The sequence below is a fragment of the Arachis stenosperma genome, chromosome 10 (genome assembly GCF_014773155.1).
Source record: "Arachis stenosperma cultivar V10309 chromosome 10, arast.V10309.gnm1.PFL2, whole genome shotgun sequence".
NCBI classification, from domain to species: Eukaryota; Viridiplantae; Streptophyta; class Magnoliopsida; order Fabales; family Fabaceae; genus Arachis; species Arachis stenosperma.
Window position 1 is genome coordinate 131,516,565 of NC_080386.1, and position 14,329 is coordinate 131,530,893.

The 14,329-nt window shown below is 35.2% G+C and overlaps 4 protein-coding genes across 6 annotated transcripts; 3 read left to right on the top strand and 1 right to left on the bottom strand.

Moving 5' to 3' along the window:
* Positions 1-1,015: 1,015 nt before the first annotated feature.
* Positions 1,016-4,944, top strand: LOC130954315 (pentatricopeptide repeat-containing protein At4g13650). The gene is made up of 3 exons (XM_057881052.1): positions 1,016-1,357; positions 1,450-4,643; positions 4,725-4,944. The coding sequence occupies exons 1-2, from the start codon at positions 1,241-1,243 to the stop codon at positions 4,543-4,545; spliced, it is 3,213 nt and encodes a 1,070-aa protein (XP_057737035.1). The 5' UTR covers positions 1,016-1,240; the 3' UTR covers positions 4,546-4,643; positions 4,725-4,944.
* Positions 4,945-5,175: 231 nt separating this feature from the next.
* Positions 5,176-10,336, top strand: LOC130954317 (NADPH-dependent aldehyde reductase-like protein, chloroplastic). Of its 2 annotated transcripts, none has more exons than XM_057881056.1 (2): positions 5,176-6,058; positions 10,063-10,336. In XM_057881056.1, exon 1 carries the CDS (start codon positions 5,176-5,178, stop codon positions 6,019-6,021), a length of 846 nt encoding a protein of 281 aa, XP_057737039.1. In that variant the 3' UTR covers positions 6,022-6,058; positions 10,063-10,336. The 2 variants fall into 2 exon arrangements, with proteins under 2 accessions (XP_057737039.1, XP_057737038.1); XM_057881055.1 differs by lacking the exon at positions 10,063-10,336 and adding an exon at positions 7,542-7,746.
* On the bottom strand, positions 7,728-10,174 carry LOC130954316 (glucan endo-1,3-beta-glucosidase 8-like). Of its 2 annotated transcripts, XM_057881054.1 has the most exons (4): positions 10,049-10,174; positions 9,281-9,545; positions 8,253-8,918; positions 7,728-8,169 (listed from the first exon to the last, which is right to left on the bottom strand). In XM_057881054.1, exons 2-4 carry the CDS (start codon positions 9,481-9,483, stop codon positions 7,728-7,730), a joined length of 1,311 nt encoding a protein of 436 aa, XP_057737037.1. In that variant the 5' UTR covers positions 9,484-9,545; positions 10,049-10,174. The 2 variants fall into 2 exon arrangements, with proteins under 2 accessions (XP_057737037.1, XP_057737036.1); XM_057881053.1 differs by having other exon boundaries at positions 9,281-10,157.
* A 1,834-nt stretch (positions 10,337-12,170) lies between the features above and the next one.
* Positions 12,171-13,031, top strand: LOC130957770 (E3 ubiquitin-protein ligase SIRP1-like). Its single transcript, XM_057884615.1, has one exon. The coding sequence runs from the start codon at positions 12,171-12,173 to the stop codon at positions 13,029-13,031; it is 861 nt and encodes a 286-aa protein (XP_057740598.1).
* The last annotated feature ends 1,298 nt before the right edge of the window (positions 13,032-14,329 follow it).

The following is a 14,329-nucleotide window of genomic DNA, read 5'->3' on the forward strand; positions in this document are numbered from 1 at the left end:
TAGGTCCAAATCATAATTTATGGGACAATTTAGAGCAATTGAGTAGTCATATGGAAAAAAAATAGACAGGATTTTGTTAGAAAACAAAATTAACCTTTGACTGCCAATCATCATCATAAGACAATATCATTGTTCACTTGCAAGCTAGGATTTCATAGGGGAATGAACCTGTATTTGTATGATCATTATTAGAGGACATTGTTATACTAAAGCAGTTAAGTATTGATTAGTTTCTTGTAATATTGTTATTAATTTTCAGGAAATGGAGAAGACATTCAAGTATTGAGGTATGAGCATGGGCAGAAATATGATCCACATTATGACTACTTCCCTGACAAAGTTAATATAGCTCGAGGTGGACACCATCTTGCAACTATTTTCATGTATCTCACTGGTATGACCAGTAGTGGTGAAACAGTATTCCTTAATGCAGAGGTTTGTATAGTAATTGATGCACTACATTCCTCCTAGTTATAAATTTATTACTGAAAAACCATTACAGTTCATTTCAATTTGAATAATTATATCTCTAGTTATACCAATCTTTTTAACATGTGATCTGAATTTGAAGTTTTCTTATTATTTTGTATTTTTTATTTATGTAGAACTGAACCAACAGTTCAACTTGTAACCAGTAATAAGTTGAACCAGTAATCTAGTGACCCAGTAGTTTAACCGATTTGATCACCGATTTGGTTTTTACAACACAACCATTTTCACCTTTCTCCAAAATTGTTGTTGACTAGATTAGAAGAAATTTTTTATTTATCCAATTTTTTGAAAAGGTGAATTCTGAAATAATATCATGCTTTTCTTAAAAAAAAGGAGTTGCCGATTACCAAAATTTTCCTTAAAAAAAAAAGCAAATTTAGGTCCCAGAATAATTAAAGATAGCGTTCTTCTCATCTTCACAGAATAATCTCTGTCTTCCAATTTCAGCGCTGGCAATAAGCTGTGTTTGGAACACAAGATTCTGGTTAAGCTAGGAGGTTGTGCTGGAGGTTCCCGCCGATGGTGGCTCAGTAAGTGCAAGGCCTTATCATTATTGTTTGGTGCCCCATTGCATTAAACTTTTTAGCATAGAGTTTGGAGTGCGATATGGAATGAGAATTCAGGATGAGTTTTTTCATTTCTTTTGGAAGCATGTTGAAATTCAAAGTGGTTAGAGCCTTGTGTGGATTTTGTTATCAGTGAGGGTGATGTTTAGAGGAATTATTAGATGCTAACCCACAAATAATCTATGCTTGCTTCCCCCCTCTCTCTCCGTGGGTTCTTCTTCACATGCCCCAAATCCTATTCTTTCCCGAGGAAATGTATGCATCAATTTTGCCCAAACCCTATTCCAAAGAACTGTAAGGTAATGCTATTTCAACCAAAAAGTTCTGCGCTTGGTTATAATCATGCTCTTTTATGTTGAAAAGTTGATGTCTTTTAAGTTTCTATATGTAGCTACTAAGCGGAGCAGTGAGTTTAGCTGCATTCAACAACACTGCAGTGAGCTATGTGAATGGCTATAATGAACTTCCTGAGAGGAAAGGTGAAGAAGCGGGTTCGGAGGGATTCGACTTCTTGCATCTCATGGAAGAACGTGGCCTTCGTGCAAATTCACAGACCTTTCTGTGGTTGTTAGAAGGATGTATTAATTATGGATCATTTTCTGATGGTTTGAAGCTTCACGGGAAAATTCTAAAGATGGGTTTTTATTCAGAGCAGGTGTTGTGTGATCGGCTGATCGATTTGTATCTCAAATTTGGTGATTTGAAAGGTGCAGTCAAGGTTTTTGAAGATATGCGTGTTAGACCTCTGTCTTGTTGGAATAAGATTATTCATAGATTTGTTGTGGAGAAATTTAATTGTCACGTTCTAAGTTTGTTTCAGCAAATGATGAAGGAAGAGGTGAAGCCTGACGAGAAGACTTTTGCAGGGGTTTTGAGGGCATGTAGTGCTGATGTTCCTTTCTATTATGTGGAGCAAATACATGCCAGGACCATAACTCATGGTTATGAAACCAGTCCATGGATATGTAACCCTCTGATTGATTTATATTTTAAGAACAACTTTGTAAATTCTGCTAGGAAGGTTTTTGATGATATACAGAAGAAGGATAGTGTTTCTTGGGTTGCTATGATCTCTGGTTTATCGCAATGTGGCTATGAACAAGAAGCCATTCGTCTTTTTTGCCAGATGCATACATCAGGATTCTGCCTTACCCCGTATATATTTTCGAGTGTTCTAAGTGCCTGTACAAAAATAGGATTTTTTTATTTTGGAGAGCAGCTCCATAGCCTTGCTCTGAAGCAGGGATTCTCGAAGGAAATATATGTCTGCAATGCCCTTGTGACGTTGTATTCTCGATTGGGGAATTTGATATCTGCGGAACAGATTTTCAATACAATGTTAGAGAGGGATGGAGTTTCATATAATTCACTCATCTCAGGTCTAGCTCAACAAGGATATGGTGACAGGGCTTTAAAGTTGTTTAAGAAAATGCATCTCGATAGCCTCAAGCCAGACTGTGTCACAGTTGCAAGTCTTTTGAGTGCCTGTGCATCAGTCAGAGATATTCTGAAAGGAAGACAACTCCACTCATATGTAATAAAGGCAGGAATGTCGTCAGACATAATCCTGGAAGGTTCACTTCTTGATCTTTATGTTAAATGCTCGGATATAGAAACTGCCCATGATTTTTTCCTGACAACAGAATCAGAAAATGTGGTGCTGTGGAATATGATGCTCGTGGCTTATGGTCAGTTAGACAATCTAACTGATTCAGCTCAAATATTTACACAGATGCAGATGGAAGGCATTGTACCTAATCAGTTTACATATCCAAGTATTTTGAGGACTTGCACCTCGTTGGGAGCCCTTGATCTAGGAGAACAGATTCATACTCAAGTGCTTAAAACTGGCTTTCAGTTCAATGTATATGTTTCAAGCGTCCTTATTGACATGTATGCTAAACATGGAGAACTAGTTACTGCCTTGAAAATCCTTAGGAGAATAAAAGAGAAAGATGTTGTTTCATGGACAGCCATGATTGCTGGTTATGCACAGCATGGTATGTTTACTGAAGCTCTTAACCTCTTTGAAGAAATGCAAGATCAAGGGATTCAATCTGATAATATAGGATTTGCAAGTGCAATTAGTGCATGTGCAGGTATCCAAGCACTTGATCAAGGACGGCAGATTCATGCACAATCATGTGTCTCTGGTTATTCTGATGATCTTTCAATTGGTAATGCACTTGTTAGTCTTTATGCTAGGTGTGGGAAAGTACGAGAAGCATATATTGCTTTCGATAAAATATTTGCCAAAGACAATATATCATGGAACTCATTGGTGTCAGGTTTTTCACGAAGTGGATATTTCGAAGAAGCACTGAAACTATTTGCTCAGATGAATAAAGCTGGACAGGAAATCAATTCATTCACATTTGGCTCTGCAGTTAGTGCTGCTGCCAATGTTACTAATGTTAAACTAGGGAAGCAGATTCATGCCATGATTAAAAAAACTGGTTATGATTCAGAAAGCGAGGTTTCTAATGTTTTAATCACGTTATATTCAAAATGTGGTAGCATTGATGATGCTAAGAGGCAGTTCTTTGAAATGAATGAAAAGAATGAGGTTTCTTGGAATGCTATAATTACAGCTTATTCTCAACATGGCAAAGGATTTGAAGCTCTAAGCCTTTTTGAGGATATGAAACAGCTTGGTGTATTGCCAAATCATGTTACCTTCGTTGGAGTTTTATCTGCATGTAGCCATGTGGGTTTGGTGGATGAGGGAATTAGCTACTTCAAATCCATGAGTGAAGTACACAATTTAATTCCAAAGCCTGAACATTATGCATGTATCGTGGATCTTCTTGGGCGGTCTGGTCTTTTAAGTCGTGCAAGGAGATTTATAGAGGAGATGCCAATTCAACCAGATGCAATGATCTGGAGGACCCTTCTAAGTGCATGTATTGTTCATAAGAATATTGATATTGGAGAGTTTGCTGCAAGACATCTTCTAGAACTGGAACCCAAAGATTCAGCAACATACGTTCTGCTTTCAAATATGTACGCGGTGACTGGAAAATGGGGTTGTAGAGATCGGACAAGGCGAATTATGAAAGATAGGGGTGTCAAGAAGGAGCCTGGTCGAAGTTGGATAGAGGTTAACAATTCAGTTCATGCATTTTTTGTTGGTGATCAGAAACACCCTCGTGCGGATATGATATACGAGTATCTCAGAGATCTGAATGAACAGGCGGCTCAAATCGGTTATGTGCCGCAACACAATAACCTTTTGAGTGAGGCAGAGCGAGGTGAAAGGGATCCAACGCAAATTATTCACAGTGAAAAACTGGCTATTGCTTTTGGATTGCTTAGTTTGTCTAGCTCCACTCCCATCCGGGTTTTCAAAAACCTACGTGTTTGTGGCGATTGCCACAGCTGGATTAAGTATGTTTCCCTGACAGCAAATCGTGCTATCATTGTTAGAGATGCTTATCGCTTTCATCATTTTGAAGGTGGTGTTTGTTCGTGTAAAGATTATTGGTAAGGAAGATGGTCAACGAAATGAACATTCTGGATTTTTGTTATGCAAACTGTTTATGAAAAGATTCACATAATAATCTTAGCATTTCTCCCAAATCTGTGGTAAGACTATATCTTTTTGTGCTACACATTTTACCTTTCATGAGAAACAAATTCATTATTTATATGTTCTCTCCTTTACAGGTAGTTAACAGGGTATCCTATGAGATGTGTATGATCCAAGGCTGTAGGGTGTGAAGGGAAAAGGATCATGGAACTATGGAAACCTAAAATTAAATTGCTCCTTAGCGATTGTAACAGTACACACAGATGGATAGTGATGGAATATAAGTAGAGCAAGCTTCATGCCTTTGTTCATATAAATCATCTTGTACAAATTTGTTTGAAGCCAAATGTGAATTTCAACTTGTAAAATTGTAAAACTTGTTACTATAGTAGGCAACCACTATAATATTACTGTAAATTGATCCATTTAATTTAACAATCATGGTATAAGTTTAGTTGTTTTATGTTTCCATTTTACTATTGTTTTAAAAATAAATTGAAGCATTGAATTGATTTGATTTAAAGCAATCGAAATTAGACAAAAAGAAAAGCAATCGAAAGTCCAAAGTCCAAACAGTGCAAAGGAGCCATGGCTTCACCAGCACAGGGACAGGGCGGTACTACTTCTTCTTCTTCCACACAAACCCAAACTCTTCCGTTTCCTCTTCCACTGCAAGACAGGGTGGCTATAGTGACTGGCTCCTCACGTGGAATCGGTCGTCAAATCGCCCTTCACCTCTCTTCACTCGGAGCCCGACTCGTACTCAACTACTCCTCTTCCAACTCCTACCCAGCCGACTCACTCGCCGCCCAAATCAACGCTACCTCCGCCTCCTCTGCGCTCCCGCAAGCCATCGTAGTCCGCGCTGACATCTCCGACCCCACTCAGGTCCGGCACCTCTTCGACTCCGCCGAGAACGCCTTCAACTCGCCGGTTCACATCCTCGTCAACTCCGCCGGAACCCTAGATCCCAAGCAGCCTTCCATCGCCGACACCTCCGACGAGAGCTTCGACCATGTCTTCGCCGTGAACGCCAGGGGCGCCTTCCTGTGCGCGCGGGAGGCGGCGAACCGGCTGAAGCGCGGCGGCGGGGGGCGGATCATACTGTTGTCTTCGTCGCAGGTGGCGGCACTAAGGCCGGGGTTCGGCGCGTACACGGCGTCAAAGGCGGCAGTGGAGGCGATGACGAAGATCCTGGCGAAGGAGCTGAAGGGGACGGGGATCACCGCGAATTGCGTGGCGCCGGGGCCGATCGCGACGGAGTTGTTCTTCAGTAGCAGGACGGAGGAGCAGGTTCAGAAGCTGATTGAGGAGTCGCCGATGCAGAGACTTGGGGAGACCAAGGATGTGGCTCCTCTGGTTGGGTTTCTGGCCTCTGATGCTGGCGAATGGGTCAACGGTCAAGTTATTCGAGTCAACGGCGGTTACGTGTAAAGCGGTTATGGCTTTGGTCCTTATGCCTTTCACCAAGGTTAGTTATGATGTCAGTTACGGTTTGTTATAGTTGGTTATCAGTCCGTTTTATGCTGACCTGTCAATTTCAGTTGTTCTGTTGCTCTCTTAAGTGAAAACTTAAGGCATATAGATTTTGTATAATGTTATTGGAAGAGGAAGGGAAGAAGAACGTGCAATAACGGCTTAAAACACGTGAATATAAATGATTTGTAAAGACTTGTATAACAGCTGTATGTGAAGAATTATTCAATGTTATTTACACCAGCACTTAGTTGAGAAATCAAAATAGAGTTTTTGTTCTTCCAAAACTCTCTGAAACTCTTTCACTTCTTCTCATACTTCCCTCAGATTCTCACCTTTTCTATCACTCTGTTACATATTCTTTCAATTGCCAATTCTTGCTATCTCTCCAGTTTTGATGAAACGACAATTACCTCTATTATTCGTCCATAACCTTTGTTGTGAAAAACTGTAGAATCTTTGACAGTTTGACTGATAAGTGATGACATACTTCTCACAAATTTAAGTCTTTAATGGATTTGTTAAATATTTATTAAAATAAAAATTTCACTAATAATAATCATGAGCTAAATCATTTGATAAAAGAAGGTAAATTTGCACCAATTGTTAAATTTGATCACTGATTGAAGAAGAACAAAAAATACTTATCCACTAGAGGAAATGGATCCTCTCAATTTTTTTCAACACTTGAGGGAATAAAGTATGATATCTTACTATTGATTTTATAAGTGTAACCAAAAATAAATGAGAGAGAGAGAGAGAGAGAGAATAATGAAAGGTGAGATTAAAAAATTGACACCATCTAAAATTTTTTTTTCCATTGGAGAGGATCCACTCCCTCCACTAGATAGGATCAGCTACATAGATCAAACAATTATTGGGTCCTATTATCTATCAAGTCTGCCATGAAATATTGAGAATTTAGGTTTCCTGAATTTAGGAATTAGGCTTCTTAAAGTTTTAGGTTAGGATTATTAACAATTTGAGGTAAAATATTGAGGATATAATTGTATTTTGGTCCTTCTCCATAATTTTCATTTAAAAAGGTTTATAAAACTCTTGATGTAATTTATTCTTTTTAGTAACATAATTCCATTTCAATGATTCAATGATTTAAAAGAATTAATTTCCTAAACTACTCGCCACACGAGTGTGTTTTCACCTAGGTAGTGTATTGTGTGATCCCATGTGATTTTTCCGTGCCATGTGAGGTGTGACGAGTGAGAGATTTTCTTTTATTTTTCAGTGGAAACTCAGGTTAAAGTCGTTATATGATTTGACAGGTTTGACTAAATTGTCATCTAACAACTCTTAGGTTTGACTAAATTGTCATCTAACAACTCTCAGCACCTGAGTCTTCACCTTATTTTTTTGTTTGAGTTGTTTAACTAAAATTTGTGTGTTTGTTAATTAAATCTTGTATATACTCCTAAATGCTAATTTTCCCATATCTTTCGTTTTCTTTTGTTGTGAAATAGAGTGGCTTCCACACAAAGCAGTTCCAAGACATGTGAGGAGTGAAATTAAAATAGTTCACGAACTCAGAAGTCAAATATATGGGAAATTTCTGACTTTTGAAAGCCATCAAAGGCACAATACTCATCAGATCTACAAAATTCTTTATTAAGAGAACAAATCTGCATCTCTTGTTAAACAATATATACCTAAAAAAATAGAATCATGGCTAATGCAATAAATAAGAAAGCTACTGCTGATGAGGGTGTCAAAGAAGAAGATGATGAAGGGTTTATCTGAATAATAAAGTCGCAAGTGGGAGTAGAAATATTCTTCATAGTAATTTGGGCTAAGCCTTCAAAATTGCAAGCCATGTCATTCTGATTTTGCGCTTGGTAGTACATATTAAATGCATATGAGGCATTCCCATTAGCATCAAGATTGTTGCATGAAGAACCATATCCTAATGCAGTGCAATCTGCAAATGTGCAAGCATAGTTTATATTATCAGCTAGTTTGCTAAGATCCGTGGCATCTGGATTGAACATGCACCATTTTGGGTCCAAGTAAATCACATTCTTAGCACCCACTAATATTTTGTTTTGACCTTGACCAGAAAGATCCATTGGGAACTTAGGTTGTCCATCATACCTGTTACAATCAAACATGTTAAGTCATTTAATTATTTTTAACTATCAACTTCACTACGAAATGATAAAAGATTAAGTCAATACCGGAATATTCCCCAATGACGCTCAAAGTTGCCAGGAGCAATGCTCTTAGCATCCTCATCAATAAGGCCAAAGAGATAAACTTGAAGGTGCCCTGGTCTTAGAGGTGTACCTTTACTTGATGAAATCCTTGGAAGAAGTCCATTATAGAACCTTACAGCATTGGCCACGTTGGCATTCTTGTCTCCATCTGTGGGCCACCCTACTTCTCCAACCAAGATTGCCATGTCACCATACCCAACCCCCTTGAGAGCAGAAACCAAGGTGTCAAAATTTGCATCAAAGACATTGGTGTAAAGAACCCCATTGTCGTTTATGGGGTTGGATACCCCATCAAAGAAGGCATAGTCAAAAGGGAAATCATCATTGCCATAGAGACTCAAGAATGGGTAGATGTTAACGGTGAATGGTGCATTGTTGTTGTGCAAGAATTGCACTATTTGTGTCATGAGATCTGATATGTCAGGCCTAAAAGTTCCTGCTGATGGAACAGGGTTGTTCTGTGGGGATTGGTACACGTCAGCATTTAAGGGCACTGTGGCCTTTATCTTCTCCCCCATGCCAGCTTCATTAAGGGCATTTTGTATGTTCTGTAGGGCAGGCATGGTCACATTCAAGAATGAATTGTTGTATGATTTCAAGAATGGTTCGTTCCCAACTGCTACATATCTGTAGTACAATATGCATAAATATTATGCTCACTTAATACTTGTAAACTCTTTTAATTAAAAACTATATGATTAGTGATGATCAAATTATTATTATAGGATGATTCAGAATAGTTTGTATGTTGGAGAAATGAAGTGGAAGATGAAGATTAGATCAAAAGCAAAGAAAGAAAAGAAGTTAATCACCTTTGTTGTAAAAATTACTATCTTTCACTGAGTAAAAGGCTCTATACTATTAGTGCATCAAAATTAAACTCAACAAAAGAATAGTAATACTACTACTATGTAATTAGAAGACAGAGAAGTAGCATTATGATGAAATGAAATTGATAGATATGAATTAAAAGGAAATAATGAACTGACTTGATGTTAACTCCACCCTTGAAGTTGTAACTGGTAACATTCTTTCTGACCCACTGAACAGCTCGATCATAGCTAGTCATGGCAGCAAGCTGGTCATTGGGAATGGCAACCATAACTTCAATCCCAGACCCAGCAAGTGCACTCATGATTCTTCCATCTGCATCAAACAGTTTCACTTTCTCTATTCCATTGTCCTTCATCATCTGCACCACTGTATCTGCTCTCAATTGCTGTGTAGCTTGTGTTCCCCAATTCACTCCAACCCCTTCCACACACCAACTCATCATAATAATTATACTAATCACTTCAACAACTGCTTCTACCATAACCCATCTCTCAAACCATTTCCTCCCCATTATAATACAAGTATTTGTAAATACAAGAAAAAATTAACTGTTTAATAATAAGAAGTTAAAATAGGATGCCAAGTATTGAAAACTTTCCTTATATATGAAAATAAAAGTAACCGTTTTACTAATGATACGCGAAACTTTAGCACACTTTACAACCCCACGATGAACTGAATGAGAATTAATAAGGAATTCGTCAAATATATGAGTTAAGAATTAAAAAGAAAGGAACTTTTCTCTTTTGGTAATTTTAATTAATTACTTATTATTTGTTTACTCTATTGGCCTATTTCTACTTAACAGCGACAAACGTGGAACGCTCAAGAGACTAATAATAATAATAACAATAATAATAATAACATAAACCCAGAAATAAAGATACAATCTTCTCATTTTATTCTGTTAGTTATAATAGAACCTTGTTTTTTGCAGTGGACTGAGGAATGAATGAAGAAGTAAAAGTAGAAATGAGACGATCTGATAAAAGCTGAAACTTATAAGAACCAGCTATATATTGAAGGAGAAAAAGAAAAGAAAAGAATAATGAAGTGTGTTTTGCTTTGCTTAGTGAAGATGGAGAAAAATGGAAGGTAGAAAGAAAAAGAAAGTGTGTGTAGTTGATATCATGGCCATGTTCTTCACCCCGTGAAGCTGGGGTTTGGTTTCTTGAAATTGAAAGTGATGGCTTCTGAGTTTTAGAATTTACACAAATAAGAGTGGGTCGAGGTGCTGGCTTGTCTCCTCTTTGGTTACTTCAAAATATATAAATAAATAAAAATGAAGAATCACGTCTATTCATGTAAAATTGATAGTTAAAAATTATTAGATAATAATTAATTAAATATATTAAATTATTTAATAATTTTTAATTATTTAATAATTTTTAATTATTAACTGCATATAAATTTTAATTATAAATAAATAATCATTGAAGGAATTAATATGTTATTGAAATAGATTTTGCCATCTTAAACGAGTGAAAATAATAATGGATAATAGAATTGATGGGGACAGTGTAGAGTGTCGGCTTCCACATGAATGTGTTGCTGTTTACCAATAAATAAGCGTGTTAAGTGTAAATCTTTGGAGTCAGATGGTCGGTGATTGCATCGAACTCCACCTCACCATCGGAAAATGAGAAATTCTAAGAAATGTTACCTTTTCAATTCCCACTGTAATTTTTAAATTTAAATTATATTTTACTTTATTCTAAAACTCATTCTTTGTGTGTAATTCAGGGAATGTTATTTCTCCAATCCTCTTTTTGACTAAACTTATTTTTTAGGTAAAATATAATTCGTTTTTAAAAAGTTGTATTAAAAAGATCAACTATATTGAGTGTTAGAGAGTAATAAGTTTTGTGATTTGTAGTCATCAAGTAACATATTTTTAATGGTGTGAGATTTTATCCAATCGTGTAGAATTATTCACTTTTCTTTTGCTAGAGCTAGAATTTAATAAAGTTGTTGATCCTTTAGACTTTTCCATAAAAAATTATTCATCAAATCAGCTATTCATATAAAATATATATTAAAAATTAGGTCTAATTACTCTGTTGATCTCTATAGTTTTGCGAAATTTTCAATTAGGTCCCTATATTTTTTTTTTCTTTTAATTGGTCCCTACACCAATTTTTTTTTCAATTGAGTCCCTACATTTTTTTCCCTTTTATTTGAGTTCATGCGCCAATTTTTTTTTAGTTGGGTCCCTATACAATTAAGCCAATTACTACAAAAAGGGACTTAATTAAAAAAAAAATTAGTACAGGGACCCAATTAAAAGAAAAAAAGTATAGGGACCAAATTGAATATTTTGCAAAACTATAAAAACCAATAGAATAATTAATCCTAAAAATAAATTATATAACACATATACAATAAATAATTTACAGACTGATTTTTATTGTTGTGTCCATAGTATTTTTTTTTTTAAATTAGCTATAACTTTGAAGTGAGACAAGGTGTACTTCTATTTAATTGCATCATACAAAAACCAAATATGACATATAAAAATTAAATTCTTCCACATACAAGAACATATGCCTTCATATTCTAGGAAAGAAACGCTTAGGAATATAGTTGGGATGAACCTATTTTGATTTAACTTTAAATAACTCCAATTTTCAGATCCTTGGACTTCTTTATTAGATACTAGTATTAACTAAATGAAAAAAAAATTAGTATGTCACAAAGAAAGAATAATCTTGTTCAAATTTAACCTTAAAAATACATAATATAGAACATGGAATGAAGGGTGGAAATTAACTACCTAAAAGAAACCAAACTAAAAACTTTGTAGTGTAACGGAGATTCTGGACATAATCTGTGATACCTATACAAGGTTAACAAATTTCCTCCTTAACGAGATTTCTTTTAAATTCTACATGTAACCTTCATTGAAAAAAGGGTTATTATTATTATGCATTAGGAGTAATTAGAAAGGACTGCATGCTCAGAAGTTATGTTCAAAAAAGGGTTATGGAGAATGATAATAATAATAATAATATGAATGGGGTACACTGGTGTCACATATGCTCAGAAATGGTGAATCCAATTACTGAATCTGATAACAAGTGCCCCATTTGTGACACAGAATTTGCTGAGATAATCATGGATAACATAATGGATCAAAGTGATAATGCTATTGATTTAAGGTCTACTTGGATGTTCATACTTTATGCCCCAATATTTCTAGGCTTGATGGGTGCAATTAGCCCTCTTATTCCCCCCGGCGAAGACGAGACAGAGAACGAACTTACGACGACGACGAGAAGAGGATCGACTAGTTATGTAATGCATCTATTCCGAGGTCTTCATGTTAGGAGCTTTAATAATAATAATCGTAGTACTCGCAATAGAAGTATAGATGCCAGCAACATGGTTGTGATTGATCCGTTTACGGACGGAGCCTTGATTTTTCGAGTTCCGAACATGAATCATCATACAACAACAAGCAATCAAAATGAGAGCACGAGCATTGGATCCTTCCATGAGTTTCTGGTGGGATCAGGATTTGATTTGTTGCTACAGCAATTGGCACAGAACGGAGGAAGTGGATATGGAAGTGTTGTGAACCCGCCAACAAAGAAGGCAGCAATAGAAGCATTGCCGAGTGTGATTATCAGTGAAGAGATTTTACAGTGCATGGTTTGTTTGGAAGAGATTGAGATTGGAAATGAAGCAAAGGAGATGCCATGTCTCCATAAATTTCATGGTGACTGCATAATCTCATGGCTTAAACCTCATAGTTCATGCCCTGTTTGTAGGTTTCAGATGCCTTTTGAGGATTTCATAGCTGAAATTAGCAACGATGGGAATCAAAATAGTGAACTTGTCACAGGATCAAGAAGGAACTGGTTTCCAATGCTGCAATCGTTTAATAATTTTCTTCCACCACCTTGATCATTCATTGTTGCAGTTCCTCTGTCTCCTATGACAAAGTTGTATATAAACTCATGCTTTTTAAACTCTTTTTTTAGGTGAAAATTCAGGTGTATTCGACGTGAAGTTAATAACCTAGAGTCATCACATAATTTAATTGATTTGATTAAATTTTTATCTAAAGATTCGCAACTATTAACTTCACGTGAAGTCAATTGCACTTGAGTTTCCATCTTTTTTTAAATATATATGTATTAGGTTATTTTGGATAGTGGAGTTTTAATGTTCTTTTCAATTATGTATATAATTTCATTTTTGAATGTTTAATTTCATTATTTAGACCTAATTTTGGTAGCATTAATTTCCTACCTTATTTTTGTGGATTATTTTTTCTTAACAATTTAAAAATAAACGAAAGCAATTGTATGATATTTGTAATATTTTTTGTGTATTTTTTTTTATAAATTTTTTATTTTATAAAAATATTAAGAACTAATTTATCTTTCTATTATATTGAGGATAACAGATAACTTGTTATTTTGTTTAAATGTTTCGATAATAATACCATTAAAAATATAAAAGAAAACTTTTTTTTAGATAAATAGTTTTTTATATTTATTATTTTTGACATCCTGAGTTTTTATTATGTTCTAAAAAAATATATACTTTTTATTTTTAACAAATACCAAAGTACTAGTAGGAAAAACTCATAAAATAAAATAATAAAAATTTATATACAAATATTTTTATATAAAATTATTAATTAATTTTTTTATATGATTTAATATATTTTTATACAAATAAATCAATAATACACTTATGTTTGTGGCGATTAATTGATCCATGAATTTATAATTTAAAAATAATATATACTTATGTTATATAATGCAAAAGTAAACCATATAGTTACAATATATTCTTGGTTGACTTGCGTATAGTTATGTTTCCACCTTCATATGAATAATACATACATTTTTTTAATTAAAACAGGGCCTAAGCTCAGAGGAAAAAACAGGAAGCCCATGTTTCCACAAAACGTAACTGCCAAAATCGGGCCACAGTGAAAAAAGTCGATCACCCAATCCAAATACTGTTACCCAAACGGATGTAGAAAATCCCCTTTGTTATTTATCCTTGACCTTACTCATATAAACAAGAAAAAAAAAATTAACATGTGTGTTACTTTTTTGTATATTTTTTATAATATAAAAAATAAAATATATAAAAAAATGCATAAAATATTTATTGCAAAAATTACTTAAAATGTTGATTTGGGTCTGAACGTGAGGTCCAAACGTCGTATAAGCCAGCGTCCGACT